Below are 20370 nucleotides of genomic sequence, written 5' to 3' on the forward strand. Positions count from 1 at the left end.
CAACCACATACTGAAAAATCTCACTCTCTATACAATAGCTCTTTCCAAACACCACATATTTATACAGTTTACTGAAATAAGCATATGCTTGCAAAATAATTCATACAAATATAAGCACGTCCACCTATGTGCACTATCAAAAGTTCCTCGTAGCATATAAACTAAATGTACATAATGAACAAGGGAGCAGGCTAGAACTATATAATCCAGAGAGATTGTGCCATGCCAGAGAACAATTATCTCCAAAGCAAGTATTACTAAAATCCTAAATTCTGGTAAGTATTTTTTAACAGAGCAGGTTTTATCCTTTCATTTTATTTTTTTTTATAGTCTTTAATAGTCTTGAACAGAAGTAACTGTGCACCAACAGTTAGGCTGGCAGTTAACTGTTTATGAAATGCCACATTGCTGGCAGTGCCCTTTTTAGCTTGGCCAGTGATGCTGCTGGCAAATCAAACAGCGAGAAGCGTATCACAAGGGTGCTGTCCCACTGAGGCCAACAGTGACACATGGCTCTCATTTGATAAGGGATAACTATAATCTAAGTAAAATCAGAGGAAAAACTATTTGAAAATATGTCTGAAAAATAAATTCCAGAGGGGGAAAAGAAAAAGAAAACATTAGGTTTGATCTCTGAACTGCTTTAGATAGCAAACTAAGTTTATATAACTTACAAATGCATGACAGTTCTTAATACGCACTTAAAGAAAAAAAAAATCTGAATTTGGAATTAAATGCAATTACCTCATACCAAAATAAAATATATCTTTCCTTTCACTCAGCACTAAAAACCCAAATCAGGCAGATCAAGTCTCTATAAAATATTTAATAACGATTGACTCTGGTTACTAACAGTTTGCCAAGAGCGTTAGAATGAAAACATATTATTGCAACCAGTCAAGTGTGCAAGCAATATGCATGCAATTCACAACATATCAAGACAGTCCTTGCAAAAATTTCCCTCTAGTCTCACTTCTTAGGTGTTTCTCTCCAAATTAAATTATACTAGCTAAATGATTAGAATGTATACATCACACATGCAAACCCAGGAGTTTTTTCCAGTCTGTAATGCACTTGGATATCAGAAGTTCTGAGAGGTAACCCCCGATATATAAAGAAAAGGGGACTCATGGGACATCACCAGAAACAAACACAGTTAATTCCAGCACACAACATGATAGATTATAATCACAGATACTATGGAATTATTTCCTAGTTAACCATTAACTGGTCCATAACAAGTTTCTTGCTAATAAGTAGGCATTTTTAAAGACTTCAAACTACATCAGTGTGTCAGTAGACGCATAAATACAAGCTCAGATATGTTTGTTTTATAAGCTTATGAAATATTCATACTGAATATGTATACTCTTTCCTTTATACAGAACACTGATATTTTAAAATAACTTCTACATATCCTCTCAAGAGGGCGGAAAAAAAAAAAAAAAAAAAGGTACTTTCTGAAGTCTGAAATACCCCCTTGTCATTTATACTTTACATAACAAAAATAATTATCAGGAAGTTTTGCAAAAGACAAACTGCCCCCCCCCCCCAATCAAAGACAAACTGCCCCCCCCCCCAATCAACCAACCAAAACCAACTTTAGGCTAATAAGGTTCCCCCCCCACCCCGCCCAACAAAAACCTGAAAACAAAATCAACTTCTCACAAATGAATTATCTGTACTGCAAATGGAGCCAATAAAAAGAAATGGATAAGGAGAAATTAACACAAGTTTGTTAGCATAAAATTATTTTTTCATGAAAATAGTTAAGAGCTCTTCAAGACCTTCAACATCTTAGAACAGTCATGAAAGCAGTTTCCCAGAGACATTATCTGAACTAGCTGTGGTCAGGGAACTATCTATTTTACCTGAACTAGATCAGGTTGCTTGAAGCGTGCTGCAGGATGCTTTACTAGCTTGTAACTTTGTTAATACACAGATCTCTGTGTGACAACTAATTCCTATCACAGACTTCTCTTTTCTGTGTTTATCTCTGGTCTTACAGCCTCTTAACACACAATTTATTTCCTTTTCTTTCTGCATCATCTGAGCTACCCTGTTCCACCATTTCCTGAATAAATTGACTGTTTACAATAAGGTGCTTTGATGAATATAAATCATACCAAAATGAAAATTTCCAGAACTTACTTCTGTGTAATGCCCAGGAAAAAAAAAATGAACAGTAAGATCAAAAGACTTGCCCTGTTTCAGAGCAAAAGCCAGAATTTTCCTAAATAAATAATAAAAAACTTGACATGAACCATTTTGGCTTCTCCCTCATGCCAATATTTCAAAGTATCCACTGACTGCAAAGTGATTACTTCAGCCATGCTCCGGGACCCTTAAAGACTGTAGGTTACATTGATCTAACACAGAACTCGTGGTATAGGAAAATAGCCCTATTCTATAACTGTGTTGGTAGAGCTTCATGCCAGGTATGTCACACCACACAAGCCAACATTTGAGGAAAATGCACAAATCCCCTTGCCACCTAGAGATAAAAAAAATAAAAATCAAGTTTCCCAGTTACTGTAGCTATTTATATATAGCTCCCCATTATCAGTAACTGAGGTTTGGAAGCTGGAAACTGGTTACACACAGCTAACTTGAGAGAATGATACATTCCTTTCAACTCTTAAATCAAACCCGCCTTAAGCATCTCAGTCTTTTGAATTACAGCCTGCCAGCCCACTTTAATTCTTGCCCAGATTCAAACAGCAAGCAACACTTTTGTGACTGTCCAAAAGGGAAAAATTCGCAGCTTCACACGACACACTGAATGCACATCAAGTTGTATATCTGTGTATGTAACATACGTATTAGGACAAAAATGTGATTGACAAACAGCAATTGTAGCAGGTGGAAATTAAGTCATAAGCAATGAAAGACAAATATAATGCACAATACTTCTAGCATTGCTTTACATCCAAACATGCTGCTTTTGACTATTAAAATAGTCTTAAAGTATGCCTCATACATTTTCAGTAGGTTTTTTTTTTTTTTAAATGAGCAAATCAGGTGCTCATGATCAGTACATAGCACATCTGAATACCACTGGAAAATTCTGCTCCGACACTAAAAGCTACCATAAATACACAATGCCAGCACATACCTAACACAACACAGACACTGATAAAAAGAAAATATGAAAGTTATGCTAATGATGAGAAGGCTTATCATCTTTTGTTCACACACAACCAAGTAGAAGATCACAAAGTCTTAAAATTAAGAAAGGAAAAGAACTCACTTTCATCTAAAAGGTACTACCTTGCTTGATCTGTACTCAGGAAATCCAGACCAATAAATACCAATAGACCATGTTTATCTCTTAATGCCAGGAGATATCTTAGGACAAACAAACTGTACAGGCTTTCAGCATTTGAGGAGAGATGATTGATATTTCATGGCAGAGGACAACATACAATCAATCGTCAAGGTTCTTCTATATGGAAAGTAAGTAGGAGCGGCTTAGCATTCAGAGCTGAAATATTCTCCTTTTGTGGGAGATAAGCAAATTTCCCTTCCCATAAATTCTGAAGATACTTACATAAATTGTATATGGATTGCCAAGAAGGTAATGCACTAGAAATTCTCATATAAAGCGTGAAACAAGAAAAAAAAAAAAGATGGGGGGGGGGAGAGAGTGGATGCCAGTATGCTATCATAACCAAATTTGTGTGTGTGTTCATACTTTTAATACACATATATATACTTTTCAGACAGAATCATCTCAACTGTGGTGGTACTTATATCTCATGCCCAAGATCTCCCACAAGAGTCTTTTTAATTAAAAAAAGACATACCTTTTAAAGCTGGCAGTTTTTGAAGTTCCCTGTTATTGCTCACATTAAACCTTGAAGAACTTTGACGTTTCTCCTTCTTCAGTACTGTCTGTGGTGCTGGTACTTTGATTTTAGATAGCTGTGCTGGGGGAGGAGTACTGTTTGACTTTTTGTTTGACACCTATTAAAAAAGAAAACAGTTAATTAGAATTGAACTTTTTATGGGAGAATCTTTCAAAAACATTCTCTGTTATAGAAATTAAGCAAATTAAGTTTTTAAATTATTTGCTCTAATCCTCAACCTCTGAACTTACAGCTATCTATTCTTCATTTTTTCATCTTTTTTCAGTGGTTCTTGATGCATAATCCTCCTTAGGCAGGTGCAGATCATTCTATTATATGCACTAGCCAACTACCCACCCGCTGAAGAGAGATTTTCAAATATTGTATTTCCTCAGTTACTCTCAGTTTGCCTGAGAGGTCCAGATCTCCAAGATACTTGCTATCTAACTTCCACTTCAAAGGGATCAAGACCTTTCTCTTTACAGCAGGTGCACCTTTCACTGCCTATTTGCACTGTGCTTCACTGCCAGAGTCTTAACCTTGGCAAGGGCATTTAAGGCTTTGATGTAATACGAAGTTAAAGGAGTGGTTCTTATCATTGTAGCTGCTAGAGCATTTCAGAAGCTTCAACTGCTTCCAAAACATACAGGAAGAATTTGTGGCAGTTTACTCCTATTCAGAGCAGGTTGCTTTTACTGTACTATTCCTCAGTGGATTATCACTGTACCTCTGGAAAAACAAATTAAATAATCAGAAAAATGTTTCCCACCTACAATAATACAGACTCTGCAAGCCTGTATTTCCTAAACTACACTTGACAGTGGTTCTCTCTGCCTCTCTCTCTCCCCTTGCTCTCCCCCCCCAACACAGACACACACACACAAGCTGAATAAAATACAAATTAACAAAGGCCTGCAGAATTTGTGAAACTGCTTTCCTCATTCCTTTTATGAACTAGGAAAAGCAGACTGGAAATAGACAATAGTGAACTGTTTTTCACATGAATGACTTTGAGAGGTTCTTTACAAGAAGAAATAAAATATCCGAGTGAGCTAACATCAAACCAGCCTATTTAGCTGAAAATTTTACTGTAAGCATTTGAATTCTTTCTACAGGACCTTAAATTACCGTAGAAAACTAAGCTTTGCAAACAATTTTACACTGAAGAATGCACATCTGAAAATATAGCTTAGCACTTTTCTCCTATTGAAAAGAAGAGTATGGGATTTCCTGTAAGTGCACACACACACACAATAAGAAACAGGAAGAAGAAGAAAAAAAACTAAAAACAAAAAACCCCACACTCAGTACTTGTTCTTTTCATATGGGGATGAGATTCAGGATGCAAGTCAGGTTAAAATACTGCTGTGTTAGCAATTTTGAACTTCTATTATAGTTTCATTAAGTATAGTAGTTGAGAAAGTAGTATTGCATTTCTGTATGAACAAACATCAGCTGCATTTTCACTGGGATATGACTAAAACCACAGAAATCACTTTTTTCCACCTTGCATTTTGAAAAGCATTTCCAGAACAGCTTATATACCAGCAACTTCCATATGGTCTGTGAACATACACATTCAGCACATTAGCAAACGTTACCCAACATAACTGTTCAGTGACTCTAAAGGTAGATAAATCTAACACAGTCATTTAAGTCAGAAGTTGTTCTAGCAGAAAGCACTCTGCAAGTCTAAGAGAAATGCACGTGCTTTACAGGGTGAAAAAACATATATTATGTACTTAGTGCATTGAAGATATGACTGAAAGTAACACTTATTTTTATTGCTTTTTTGCAACTTGTTTGTAAAAAAAAAAAAAAAAAAAAAAAAAAAACCACCTAAGACTACTGTTCTGCAAATTTACTAGTGTAATAGCAAAATCACTTGCAGTTTTTTAGAATAAATAAGGAAAAGGTCAATGCACTGAGCACTGCCAAGTTTTAAACTCCTAAAGACATACAAGGATTTGTTTCTGTAAAAATGGCATATATTGACAAGTTAAAACTATTTACATAAAAGTAAGACCTATTAACTTGCATTATTTCAGTGTATTCTTTAAATTTCAAATATTAAATGCTGAACAATCTTTCTTTTGAAATGAAATAATGTATGAGATAAAGCTTATCAATTAACTAAAAACCAAAAAGCATTCTAAAAATTAAAATGGCTAATGAGAGAGTAGCACTAAGAATTAGGAAGTAATGATTTGCCATTTACTAGGCAATAAAAGCCAATTATCAAGTATTCAAAACATTACTGTTCCATAGGATTCTACGCTTTCAGTATTGTGCCTGAACACACTGTGTTCCTCCCCAAACTGGATGGCTTCCACTGCCACCTGTGTGTTGTTCATTACTCAAAACAGGAAAACTCACTTTCCCATTTCCTCTATTCCCAAGCAAAATCTCAAATTTGAAATAGCAGGTGGGCACATGTGCCTGCATACACAAACACATACTGGTATACTAAGGTGGTAGACACCTCAGGGAACCAAGCATTTTAAATTGAAAATACCTCCTAAATTAGTCAAAAGTGGTTGAGAGAAGGGCAACATTTCTAAAAAGAGTTGTTCCACAAAAGTATTTTTGCTGCCATAGCAACCTCCCTACCTAGCAGGGAAGACTCCAGTATAATTCTAACCCCGAATTACTCACCAGTTTATCCAATGAATTTTCTTCTTCTTTCTACTACCAACTATGGTTATCTCTGCTTTTCAGTCACACTTTGACCAGTCAGCCAAACATATCACAAAAAGAGCTAAAAGAGCATAGCATTTATTATCACTGGAATACTACTACATAGCCATACCTGATGACCTCTACAAGTGCCACTGTGCTGCTGTTCAGAGCACTAGCTCTAAAACTACCAAGTAACCAACCCCAGTGAGAAAAGTGACTTAAGTCAACTTAAATAAATCACGCAGTTCAGCAATCTAAATATCCCTCCTTCCTCCCCTCCTCACCTTCGATGCACCATGAGAGCATGTTGTGAGTTTGTCTCTGACTAGCAAGAAAACAAAAACAGATTAACAGCTGTGTGTGCATGCACTTGTAAAGTTTTCAAGGTAATACGCTAAATCTTTTATAAAGAGAAGGTGTTCGTTAGTGTGTTAGGGTCAAGTTCAGCTTCCTCCCAATGACAAACTGAACTGCTTCAGAAACCATAACTGCCGAAAGTAACTGATTGGCTAAATGAGGAAGAATTCAACTTATTCAGCAACAACAAAAAAAAAAAACGGAGACATGTTGTCATCAAATAAATTCTTTCCAGCTGCTCTTCTTCCTTCTAATCAATAACTCCCTCCTACCCAAATAAAGTTGCGGACACTTTAGTGTCCAGAAGTGGCTAATCTGTCCTTAAAACACATAAATATCACTTTGGAAAGCATTTGACAAACTCTTCAGAAATTAAAAAGACACTCAGATTTTTGATCAATTTGTCTTTGAAAGATAGATCTTTACAGATATTGACTAAGATGAACAGGATAGTCATTTGGATTTGGATTTTTAAATTACGCTTTTAACAAAAAATATAAAAAATAGTTTGTTCTTTAGCTTTCTTGAATAGACTTCAAATGAATTCAAGAGATTGAAAAGGGGAGAAGAGAAAGGGATCTCATCAGCATTACAAGTTCAATATAGTCCTTGCATTCCATCTTTCTATAAATCCTTGTGCATCAAGCAAAAGGAGGTATTTTCTTCCTCTTAATATCACTGTTTTGAGCAGTTAGATTTTTATTTTTGAATTCAAGTCTATCACCTTCAAATATGACAGTTTTTACTTCAAGCAGCTCTAACCTCCATAGCCATAAACTGCTTTCCCAAGAGAAAACCCCAACACCTTCTGCTCAGGCAAACAAAGAGTTAACAATAAGACCTAAGAACTTCATGCTGACAGGTAGCATAGTACTTTGGGTAGCTTGTTGACAAAGCCAGACTTCCCCAAGGGGGAATTAAAAACCCATTATTTTGCCAAGAGCAATCTAAGACATGTACAGCAGCTTGCTGACACCCCAGAAGAGGGTCCTCCCTGCATCTCATGTTAATAAACATGTTGGAAGTTTCAATTCCTCCCATCCTGACAACCTGGGAGGCTCTGGTGCTCCAGCTACTTTGACCAAACAGGGGCAACCAGCAGAACAGTCTGAGCTTATCTTTCAAAGCACACTCAGTTGCAATGGAATTGTATCAAAGCATCAAAAGCTTTTTGCTCCGCAATATCAAGTGCGTTTTTAAGTCAAGTCTATAATAAAGCAGCAAGCTCTAACTGAATATGATAATAAAAACACCCAAATGCATCTGTCATTCAAGATTTAAAAAAACTGAATGGCTTATGCACCAAAGCCAGACCACATCCCAGCAAGAAATACTCTTCCTCCCTCTACCACCCCCTTTTTGACACAACATGGTGCTGGGCACTACGCTGTATGGTCCTTCTTGATGCAAAGTAGTCTAATATACACCTGAAAAATCCTTCTTCACAAAGAGTATCATTCCTGAATTCAAGTTTATATCAATGTGTAATACCAACCCCAGACAGAAAGAGCTGGTCAGGCACTAGCAGGGACCCTGATAAAAAAAAAAAAAAAAAAGTGGCATGAAAACAAGTAAATAAGAGAAAAGCAAGCCTCAAACCAAACAACAAAGGATTAAATCTGCCAGTGAAATGCAAGAAGTGGGGAAAAAAATAAAAAAGGCATGTGCAATATAAAAGCAGGTGTTTTGAGAGAGGCAAACCAATACCATTTCTGCTCCAGAATGCTCTTGATGGGACTCATTTTGAGCCCGAGAATAGAGTAAGAGTATTTACATTAATGCAAATACATCCTTCTCTTTTCATTTTGGCATAGTAAGTAGCCTCTATGGAAATATTTTTCATTAAGATAAATGGAGGTCTAATCTACAGCACCCAGAAGAGCTCATTCTTGTAAAACAGTCTCAGAAGAAACTTTGAAGTGTTCTGGATGATACCTAAAACATTTGCAAAAATAAAACTGAAAACCAATTCACTACATCTAAATGACCAACAGGAAAAAAAAAAAAAAAAAAAAAAAAAGTGAAAATGATATTTATAACTTCATTTTCAAAAAACGTGTGAGGGCCAGTAGGCAATTTAAAATAAATTGGCTAAAAGGTTGAGGCCCAATACCTAACCAAAGTAATTAGGTTGAGAGGTTTTTTTAATTTCTTGAGGTGAGAGCTAAAAGATCAAAGAGTCAAAAGGAGTGGAGAGCAGTTAAGATTCAAGTAGAGCCTTACATTTTGTTCTTCCCTACTGCACTAACTTCAAAGAGGCATGAACATCTCTGAACACTCCAAGAATTTCAAACTCTGCCTTGGAGCTGATGAAACATCTGCTCTCCCCTTTGTGGCTCCTCATTGCCTGCTCTGAGGAAGGGCATATCTGGCACGCAGCCCAACTGCAATCAGGCAGTTGAGACTGAGGCAAGGTACTGAAATCCCACCCTCACCTCCACCCCCAGCACCATCACAAAGCTGCAGCTCTTTTAGATCCTGCACTGAGGTTTTCCAGGATCAAGCAGTATCGACATGATAGCTCTTCAATCTGAATCAAACAACTGGTATTTTTGCAGTCCAAGCTTCATTGCTGCTTACTGCAATTGCTTGGCAAGGACAGGATACACAAGGGGTAAGTTTAGGATGAAGTAAGTACCATACACTGTTGCTGTCTATTGATCACCAATGGAGTCACACAGCATGGCCCTGTATATGCACTGTTATACACATGTTACTTTCGGCCTAATGCCTGTAGGTCAACAACTGTGCTGGGTACGTTCACAGCATTTAGCACTTGCCCTTAACTTCTTACTGTAGTCAATATGGACAAGATATGCTGTCCCTAAACCTCCAGGTTTCCCAAGGGGACATTCTCCTCCATTAGGACAGAAGAGGGTCAGCTCCTCTCCTTCCTGCATTTACTACAAGCCTCCTGTATTTAGTGATGGTGTCTAAGAGCACACCTAACTGCAACAGCACCAACACTTCTTCTCAGACTACAGTGCAAAACAGCCTGTCATGGCATTTAGCCTGAAATTAGCACCATATATATATATTAAAGATATGTTATATGTTTTTAGTTACCTTTATGTTTACTAATGCCTTTAAAAGCTTTTCTTGTCAAAGTTGCTATCATAACTTAGCTAGCTACAGATAATAGCTTTGAATAAGCATATCCAATATACTACCTTATCAAAACATTCACACAGTCAAGATTCAGGTTATTTAGCAGTATTTTAAGATGCCAGCTGTTTTACTATACCTGTTCTTTCCTAAGTTTACTGCACATACAACTCTGAGGTATGTGATAACATCCAAATTCTCCCTAATTTATAACACAGAAAAGGATGGCAACTGCAGAGTATATCTACTGTTCTAAAAGTCACATATTTATTTCTAGACACACTACTATGATTTTACAACAGTTATACCAGCTCTTTTTTCTCCTCATGATTTCCTTCATCACAGAATTCAAGAGCAAATACTGGTATCCAGGATAGCAGTATTTGTCCACCAAGTCAATGCAACATTAACATCTGGTGATGTTAATGTTCAATGTGCTTTCTGAGAGGACTATATTAGAACAAACTTTCTTTTTTTTTTTTTTTTTAAATGGCATTCATGACAAATTGCTTGGCAGAATTATGAAGTCAGTCTGCAATAAGTTATATTTCTTTTAGCCCACATAAGCAGCACACAATCATTGGCAAGGAGTTTGTTGGGCAGCAATTAGTTACAACTTAAGTATTTTTCAGTGAGTGCGGACTCAGTGCAAACTATACAAAACTAGATACGGATTTTTAGCCACCCAAACATACAAGTAGTAGTATTACACCAAAAACAAAATAGTTAAGCAAGAAATCAACACGCTTTCTGGGTACCATTTTTGATTGATTCTGAGGTTCCAACTTTGTAGGAGATTCTTGCTACAACGTCACTATTGTTCACTAGCCAGAAGATTGCTTGTACAGCCAGTTTGTGGCAGAGACTCTAAAGATCTGGCTGACAGTGCTGATGACTTTTACTAGGCTGACACATTTAGGTTTTTATTGTACTTCTCCACATTTGCAGAAACACTGACTGGAATGATACCTGGACAGTCATGCTACAATTATATTTTCAACTATCCTAGCAAGCATGTTCATTATTCTTTCATTAAAGATTATTTCAGTGGTTGGGAAGCACAGAATACTACAGTAGTAAGCACAGCATAATCTATTGTATTTTTATTTAAGACGGCAAGAGTTGCAGCCTCAAGCTTTGAGGATTCAGACAATTATAGCAATAAATAAAATATTAACTTTTCTGCTAGGTTATGACAAAATGTAGGTATTTTGGTGTATGTGTCATCAGCACACACTGACTTACTTTATCATACTGTTTAGTAACTTTGTTCAACAATGCTCCTGATGCAGAACTATGAAATTCCACTGATGTTTTGCCAGACATGACATGGAGTTTGAACGGCATCAATGATTGAGAAATTCCCAATTAAAAATGAACACAATGAGGTGATGCACCACTGCAGGTTTTATAGTCATAGGACATTTCAAAAGACTGATCAACTCGCTAAAGATCTTTCACTTTTTTTGCCAGCATTGTTTTTTTCCATAATACAAAGCTTTGCTTGCCCTTCCTTTCAGTTGCACACACAGCTCAACTTTTGTCTTCTAAAAAATTGTTTTACCCTAGCTTTTGGCAACACATTTGATGTGCAACACATCAAATCAATCCTGACAACAGTCAAAGACATCCAAGCTCAGCATACTGCATCCTTGAGATTCTTGCACTATAGTCTGATATCCTTTGCTTGACTTCAGAGCTAAATTTTGTAGCATAAAGTTTGGTTTCCATTTATTCCTTGGAATTTTTTATATTTTTAACTAGTTTTCTTCACTGACAAACTGACATTTGATTCTTTTTAATCAGATCAGATCAGTCAGGGAATTCAGCATTGGCAATGATCACCAGGATGCCTAAGCCTGGTGTATTCGTGATGGTTTTTGTTTGCTGAAAGGTCACTACAAGCAGCAGGGAGATCTCTGTCAAACAGAAAAGCAAATATACCACCCAGAAAAGCAAATTTTGTTACCTTTGTTATCCACACAGTTGCAATGTACCAACTTTCAGTTAGCTAAGTGTGATTAAAAGCACACAAACATAACATTTAGAATATAATGTCAAAAGTTTTGAGACAAATTTAAATAACTGATATTTTTAAAATTTACTGTAATCCTTGTTTTTTTTTCTTTGTAATTTCTCTTTGATCAGCCTGAAGCACCATTTTATCTTAAAAAAAATCCAATAATATCTACTTTAATAATTCTATATTATGCATACACATTCATGAACACTGGAGTCTTCTCAAAATTCAAGGAATTCTTAAAAAAAATGCTGAGAAACTGTTTGAAACAAAAGATGAACAATAGCATAGTATTTTCTGCATTCCATGTTCTCAGTTCCAGTGGAACAACTAATGATAGCCCTTTTCCAAAAACAACTTTGCTTCTTTTGATTAGAAAAACCTTTGCTTTCATTGTTCTGTTTTCATTTAGGAAGGATTCAGAGAATTTAAAACCATACTCAGAAAGCAAAAGAAAACAGGTACCAAAATAAACTGCAAACCAAAGACCTTGCATTTCATATATGGGATAAAAGTAGTCACCCTTGTTGAAGGACCTGTTGAAGGACATTGCATTATGATTATCAAAGTTTATCTTTTTAGGTTAAAAAAAAGTATAATTACTTGTTATACCATATTATTTTTCAATGTTGTATCAACCCATTAAAAATTAATTTCTCTTCAGAGAAGATTAGAACTGCAAGCCATGAACAAAATTTAGGTTTCAAATTAAGATTTAAGTTGGCACACTAAATTAAAATAAATAAACAAAACAAAACACCAAAGGCCTCAGACTTCACTTTCATACCTGCTGCAAAAGCCAGCCCATCTTGATTTTATATGCAGCTAGCTTGATTTTAATTCCCATTTCTGCAAATGTTAAAAGTCCAAACACAACAGCCCTAGAAAGCTTTGAAAAATACGCTGAACACTGTCCACTTCAAGCCATCAAGAAATTCTGTGAGAAGATTAGTTGTTCAAAAAGTCAAAATTCTTTTCATATTATGTAAATCTTTGTTCTTTCAAATGAAGGAAGAGAAACTGCCAAATCAGTTCTACCTAGTGCTTGAGTAACTCCTGAATACACTAGCTATTCAGGATATCAGTCACACTGGAACGTATTTCTGAACACATATTGAAGGAACAGATAGGATACAAGCAACGTTTGTTGAGATGTATATACCACACAGACTTAGCTTATTGTTTTGGGCTGTTTAGCTTTTGTTGAACGCTTTGGGGATATTTCCATCAGCTATTCCGGTTCTATATGGTTATATGCCCAGGGGAGGGAGGAGGAAGAGCCCAGGACCCCAAACATTTGCAAATAGCTATGGTTTAAATAATCCACAAACAGACAGTACGGCAGGGAACATGATCAAAACCTTTGGCGACATCTTAGGAATTTAATATTTAAAGAAAAAAAAACTTCATGTAAACAAAGTAAACTGCTGTACTGAAAGCTATCATTTGCATTTCATAAAACTACTGAAAGACAATGGCTATGAGATAGTGGCAGGACAGAAGCATGGGTCTATACTTCACATAATTCTGCCTTACTTAAAGCTATTTAGTTTTTTTTATTTGAAAATTGATTTCAACAGTGACTCCAGTCTGACATTAGCACCACACACTGTCAATAAATCAAGCAATTTCATTGCATGAGGAGAAACATGGCCAGTGCAGTTTATATTTTATTACGTTTTGATTTGTTTGTATTTGAAAAACTAGAAAAGGCAATGCAGGGCAGCACATGCAAACAAGAGATGATAATACACATACAGAGTAGTCATAGCACTGTCTCCCATTTGCTGTTCTGCCTCACAGAAGAACTTGAAGAGCTAGCTCTAATTTCTGTTCTTCCTTGTTGAGGCCACCAAGCCAATACCACCTTGAAATGAAGGGTACTCTTTCCCTGTTACAGACTACCTGAAGTCTAGGTTCAAACTAAGAGTTTTCAATTTAGAAATTTAACGTCTTTCACACTAGTCCAACTAGATGTAGAAGTTATCACCCCCAAACAAACTTCTGCAAAAGGCTGTGAACTCCTCCATCCCCCACATGAAGCAAAGCACTGTACTGTCCAGTGTTTCTACATCCTTTTAATGCTATCAGCTGAGTTTCAACTTCAAAAGTAAAATAGCAATCAAGAAAATGAGCCATTTAGTGATTCACCTGAAGGTTCCAATTTGGAGATGAACAGGAACTATACATGTGCCCTATACCAGACCAAATCATCTCATGGTCCACCTTTTTTTCTTCTCTTTCTGTGTTAGGGTTTTTTGTTTTGTTTAATTGAGAGGGGAAAAAGTGTAACAGTTCTTTACAATCACTAACTAGTACCAATACTCCTCTTTCTAAATAAACGTATAGAGAAATTAATGAGAGGTCAGCTTAGAGATTAATGTGGTAGATCTGCAACAATCTGGGTTCAGACAGACATAGCATTAAAGCTAGCTTAACCATGGGAGGGGGAAAAAAAAAAGACCTAATTTCCATCTACTCAGGTGCATTTAATCACAAGTTACTACTGCCTTAACTCAAAATTTTCTTTAGAAATTTATGTTCTGAACATAGGTTTTGGGCACTGAAAAAAAAACGAAGTATTTTACCAGACTAAGACACTACTCCCACACAGAGGCAACTAATACACCACAGATTGAGTTCTTTTCCATTATTCCTTTCCATTACCTTTCTTTGTTCACAACTTGAATGCACTTGGGCTAATTACTGAAGCAACAAGTTATACTTGAGAGGATAGAGTCAACTATTCTGGCAACTATTTAAACTAACACAGTATTCTTCACTAACAGGATATATTCAGACTGAAGTCAGATCTGTGCTGCATGGAAAAACATATATTTCTACCTTTCCATTATATGAGGGCACTTCAGGTTTTGTATCTTATACGAAAAGATCTGCATCTTTAATAAAACTTTCAGCTTTTCTTCTGGCTTACTTATCAAAGACTAAGTAAACTTCTAACTCTCAGCAGAACTGGTCTTAAATATTCACAGCTTTCTTCCTCTTCATCTCCCCCTTTCCCAGCAAACTCCACACACTGATTACTTTCCTCAAGTGTTTTTAAACAGTATTAAAATTTCAGCTTATTTTTCATTTACTTCACTAAAAGTGATTCATCCCTCTTAGAGAGAACTGCCACCCCTCCAAGATAAATCTGACCAAGCACACAACAGCTGATATTGATATAAATATGTAAATATGCATATATACATATATGGAGACATGTAATCTCAATTCTTTACAATATTTGTATTTGCACAGTGAGATCTTCACCGAGGCTTCAAGGTGACACAGTAAAAGAATAAAAAGACTGCTCTGTCAGGTGTGACTGAATTTTTGTCTATTTAATGGCCACTCTAATGCTGGGCACTCATCAATTCAAATAGGCAGAATATCGTTTTTATGATCTCCACTACTAAGCAGACGGAAAAGAAGGAATGTGTAGTTTAAATGGAATGAACAATAGACAGTAGCAGTAGATGGACCAGAGGTTGAAGGTACATATCACAAAATGTATATTGCTTTTGTGTTCAGCATCACAAAAAATGTTGTAACTTTAATTAATAGCCATTTATGCTATATAGATGCTCTCTGGAACTATTAGCAAATTGTGTTTCTCTCTCCCCCCAAACTGTCCAGGTCAAAGAAATTCATTTTTGTGACACCATTAGCTCAAGTGGGAAAAAGACAGTTTTGATGATATAAACTCCAATTTAAAAAAAAAAAAGGTCATTTGAAGATAAAGTTGCAGTTGCGAAGGCAAGAACTGAAAAGTTAAGTGGCGTAACCTTATTTTGACAAAATTACACATTGGAGAATAATACTTCCTGCCTCGTTCAGCATACAGAACAGACTGCAGTTAGGGAGTGAGTCAAGACTGTATTATGAATAAAACTGTTCTGTACAGAGCCCTCACCTCTCTTACTCACACAGAAGACACTCTAGAATGGCAAGAGGACAGAAATACAGAAGACATTCTATTTATATCACCACCAAAGACTTCAATATAATCCCAAACTTTCACTAGCAGTAGTTAAGAACAACACATGAGACAAAAAATTGAAATAAATATTTAAAAGAATAGCTAGCACCATCCACACTGCATCTCTTGGAGGGCAAGGGATACACAAAAATACATCATAAGTACATTAACAATATCTTATGCAGGCATACATAGAAACAAACTAAAGAGGCTCAGGACATATGCAGAAAAAAAAAAATTTACAACTGTTTATGAGAGTTTGATTCTGCATCCTTTGCATTAATTATTGCCCAGGCATACTACACCACAAATTTGCTTTAAAATAAAAAATCAGTTCAAGAAGATAACATTCAGCACCCCTATATACCTCAGTCTAAGAATATATAAATATATATATATATATATATATATATATATATATAATTTCAACAAAAGTTCCTAAAACCCAGAGAACACACAGTATTAAATTTAAAGCATTTTATCCTTGTTCACATACAAGTGAAATCCATACCTCAAAGTTGTAAATTCCTTAACTGGATTAGCTCATTTCTAAAGTATTCAAGAGGTGAACAATATAAAATTGAATTTTAAAAAAAAAGTTAACTACAGTACAAATAAAACTCAAAGAACTGCACCAAAAAAAAGCACATGGAACAGGGAAAACGGGAAAGACAATCAAAAGACTGGAAGCTCTTCCACTTAGGGGAGGTTAAATAAGATGGGGAAAAGGTGGAAAACTACAGAAAACAGAATAAAAAGTCAGTGATATCATTAAAAATTTGAGAACAGTTTCACACAATGCCTCACCCATGCAAGCTTTTAAGACACATAATATCACAGTCTCATTTACTGAATTAAATGCTTTTTCATGAGCTGTATTTACTTATTACTTAGAGGCATCAACTAACACAAACATCAGCTTAAGTCATTCTGAGTTCACTTTCAGCATGGGCATCTTTACCTGACACACCAGAAATCTGACTTTTAGTCATTTTTCACACTATCTGTCTATGTAGCTTTATGAAGTAGTTTCACTCAACCTAAATCTCATTACCTGACTGCAAAGCAGGAAAAATCATTTATTTCCATAAATCAGTAAGATTTGTTGTATTTTTTCATCTAAGTCAGTCCAATGCATCACAAATTTAGTCAAATGCTATAAAAATGTCTAAAGTATCTATGGGACATTGCTGCTTGTTCTTTGAATAGCAGACAGTTTCTAGTCCTTGCAATCTGCCATTTTTCATGCACACTATATTGATTTGAGGAAGAATATGAACCAGTATATTTCCAAGTCTATTTGTAGATTGTAGGCTTTTTAAAAAGCCACACTAAAATACAGGTATTAAAACACAGATAGACAGGAATGTTCTTCTCTTTTAAAGAAAATTCACAGGCACACAAACTCCCTCTTCTTTTTGAGAGAATACTAAATATAGATTCCTAATACATGCCAGATTATTTCTATATTTACTATTCTTCAATATGTTGACAAACAGCTTGTTTTCTGCCTGTACAAGCACCAGCTAACATACATCTTGGTTACAGCTATCCACATTAGAATGCAAAGGCTATACTACTATTTGTATGCAATTATTCTATTAATTAAGTCAATGAGTCAGGCACTGAGGTTTTTAGAATTGTCTAGAGGCTACATAATGCCCACTGGGAACTGCGAGCAACCTATATGTGCAGGTCATATGCTTGTCAGTACCCCAGTCTTTTGCCCATTCTGTACCTACTCATAAAAGACCAAGTATGGCTGATGATTCAAAGAAACTATACTCTGCTTCCAGATTTCTAACTGGAAGAACAACTGAAAGACAAAAAAAAATGCAGGAACAATGTGCAACATTGCACACTGAGGCTCACCTCTTACACATTTTACAAAGAATGAAAATAAAACTAAAACTGCAAATATGTAAAGAAATTGTGAAGAAAACCATGTATATATACATATAATTCACAATTTCTTCACTATATATATATATATATTTTCAGTTAACATTTAAAGCTCTCCACAAATGAGAATAGAGTGTGAAGTTCTTATAGTTAAACTACCAAAAAGACAGAACAAAGCAGTTTTGGTCTCAGCAACCTGTAACTCAGCAGCGTAAGAAAAACAACAAATGCACAGCTAAGATACTGATAATGACAAGCCTTAAAATTGCATAGAAACTGAAATTCCAGTCAATTATGCCTCAGGTCTCCCGACAATATGGAACAGGCTGCTGATACTTAACTGACAGGCTAGCATTGACATTTTACGAGAATAGAGTTCCATGAACTATAGCGAATGATAAACACAGTGATAAGTAACTAAAAGACAAACCTAAAAGCTCATGATAAGTCTAAAAAAAAAAAAAAAAAAAAACCTGAGAAACATTTTGCTTATTTCCTTTGATCGAAGTTACTTTAAATAAAATTAAACTTCCCCAAAAGCATTTTCCACAAAGCCTTAACGCACTTCTTAAATACTTCATCAGAAGTTTTATAACCACTTTCCTTGGAGCCACTTATTGTGTCATGATTGTAACAATCTAGGCAAACTTAACACATTCTTCAAAAGTCATAATTCATTTACTTAGAGAAAATACATATTTTAGTCATATTTACCTCATGTTCCTGGTTATCTTGTCCATCTTTGCCACTTTTTCCACTCTTGCCTGATTTTACAGGTTCCTAAAAAATAAGATTTGCAGTTTTGGTTACTTTGTAAAAAAGATTTAGATAGGCTTTCACAGGAAGAAATCAGTTATATACTTGCTAAGAACATTAAAAATTATGACACAAAATTGTATTTTCTCAGAATTCACCTATAACGTGCTTAAAGAGAGGCTTTTATGGAGGTAAACAAGCAGGGGGAAAGAACGCAAGTGATTTCAATCATGCCTAAAAATTGAGCCTTGCTGTCACTGTTTTTTAGCCTCAGGAGCAGTTATATTTAGTTTAGCTTTCAAACAAGCATCAGAGAGCAGGACACATTTTACACTTCATTATCTTGTCTGCTGTAGGTGTTTCTTCCAAGTAACTACAATGGGTCTAATCGCTAGTATGCAATATAGCTCTGCACCCCAAAGGACCTCTCCCAGCACTGTCCCTAAAGTACATTCTTCACTCCAGCAGATTTTTGAAATATTCCTGGTATTTTGAGGAAAGTGGAAAAAGTGTTGAGAGACGGCAGCTAGACCAAGGAGACTAACACAGCTCTGCTTTGAATGTGCACTCATTTCTGTGACTGCTAAATCACACTAAAAAGCGCAATCCGGCTGACTTTAGCAGAAAAGTTCCAAATCCAGTATAAAGTCGCATGCACGAGGCCCTTTCGCGGCTGCCGGATAACTCGCCCGGGGGACGCATGGGGAAACTGAGGCCAAGTGACACCAAGTGACCACCTTCCGCGGCTGGCGGCGCCGCGGGCCGAGCACGGGGCTGGTGCCTCCCGCGGCGCGGCTGGGACCTGCCAGGCCGTGGTGGGGGGGCCGCGCGCCGGGACCCTCCGAACACGCTCCTCCGCACCGAGACACGCAAGGCGACCCCAAATCAAGAGACCCCCTCCCAAGCCCAGCACACCCACGGCCGCCTCCATCACCCCCCCCTCCACCTCCTCGCCCCCTTCCCCCCGCGAAGAGAAGTGGGGCAGGGCGACCCTCACCCTCACCTCCCCGCGAGGGAGCAGGCCTGAGCCGCCCCCGCCCCGGGAGCCACCTCAGACCCCTCGGCGGGGGGGGGGGGGGGGGGGGGGAAAGAACCTCCCACACAAACAACGCCGGGGGGGGGGGGGGGCGCGGGCGGACGAGAAGGTGCTGCCTTTCACCCGCCCCCCTTCCCATTAAGGCCTCCCACCCCAAGCCCCTCCCGCGGGGCCTTCTTCCCCTCCGCCTCCCCGCGGGGCCCAGCCCGGCCTCCGCGCGCGCCCGCCCCCACGGCCCACTCACTTTCTCCTTCTTGTTTTTATTCGGCATGGCCGCTGGGTCGCGCGCAGCGGGCGGAGAGGCGCAGCCCCCCGCGGCCCCACTCCGCGCTGCGCCCACCCCGCGCCGCCGCCGCCGCCGCCGCCGCTCCCCCGCCTCCGCCTCGGCGACGGCCGCGGCCTCGGCCTCCCCCCACCCTCTTCCTCCTCCGCCCCCCCGCCCCCCGCCCGCCGCAGCCGGAGCTCTGCCTCCCCATTGGCTGTCGGCCGTCACGTGAAGCGAAGCTCCCGTGGCGTCACCGTATGGGCGGGGCTCTCGGCAGGTTCCCGCCCCTCCCCCCGTCCTGTCACGCTCCGGGGGGGGCGGCGGCGGGAGCCGAGCGGGGCCGGGCCGGGCGGGGCGGGGCCGGGCGAGGAGGAGCGCGGGGCTCCCCTGGCGCCCCCTGACGCGCCCGCGCCTCGCCCG

The 20370-nt window shown here is 38.0% G+C and overlaps 1 protein-coding gene across 2 annotated transcripts in view; it reads right to left on the minus strand.

The window, feature by feature from the left end:
- Nucleotides 1-20035, minus strand: part of PPP2R5C (protein phosphatase 2 regulatory subunit B'gamma) — a 68307-nt gene extending 48272 nt beyond the window's left edge. For both annotated transcript variants that reach the window (XM_088539658.1, XM_088539660.1), the window contains exons 1-3: nt 19930-20035; nt 18608-18673; nt 3807-3966 (exon numbers count right to left, since the gene is read on the minus strand). In XM_088539658.1, the coding sequence (XP_088395784.1) occupies nt 3807-3966; nt 18608-18673; nt 19930-19956 (253 nt within the window). In that variant the 5' untranslated portion in view covers nt 19957-20035. The remainder of the gene's footprint in view (nt 1-3806; nt 3967-18607; nt 18674-19929) is intronic.
- Nucleotides 20036-20370: the final 335 nt, after the last annotated feature.

The sequence above is a fragment of the Tinamus guttatus genome, unplaced genomic scaffold, assembly GCF_059628265.1.
Source record: "Tinamus guttatus ecotype Peru unplaced genomic scaffold, ASM5962826v1 Tinamus_guttatus_pri_ptg000048l, whole genome shotgun sequence".
Taxonomy (NCBI): domain Eukaryota; kingdom Metazoa; phylum Chordata; class Aves; order Tinamiformes; family Tinamidae; genus Tinamus; species Tinamus guttatus.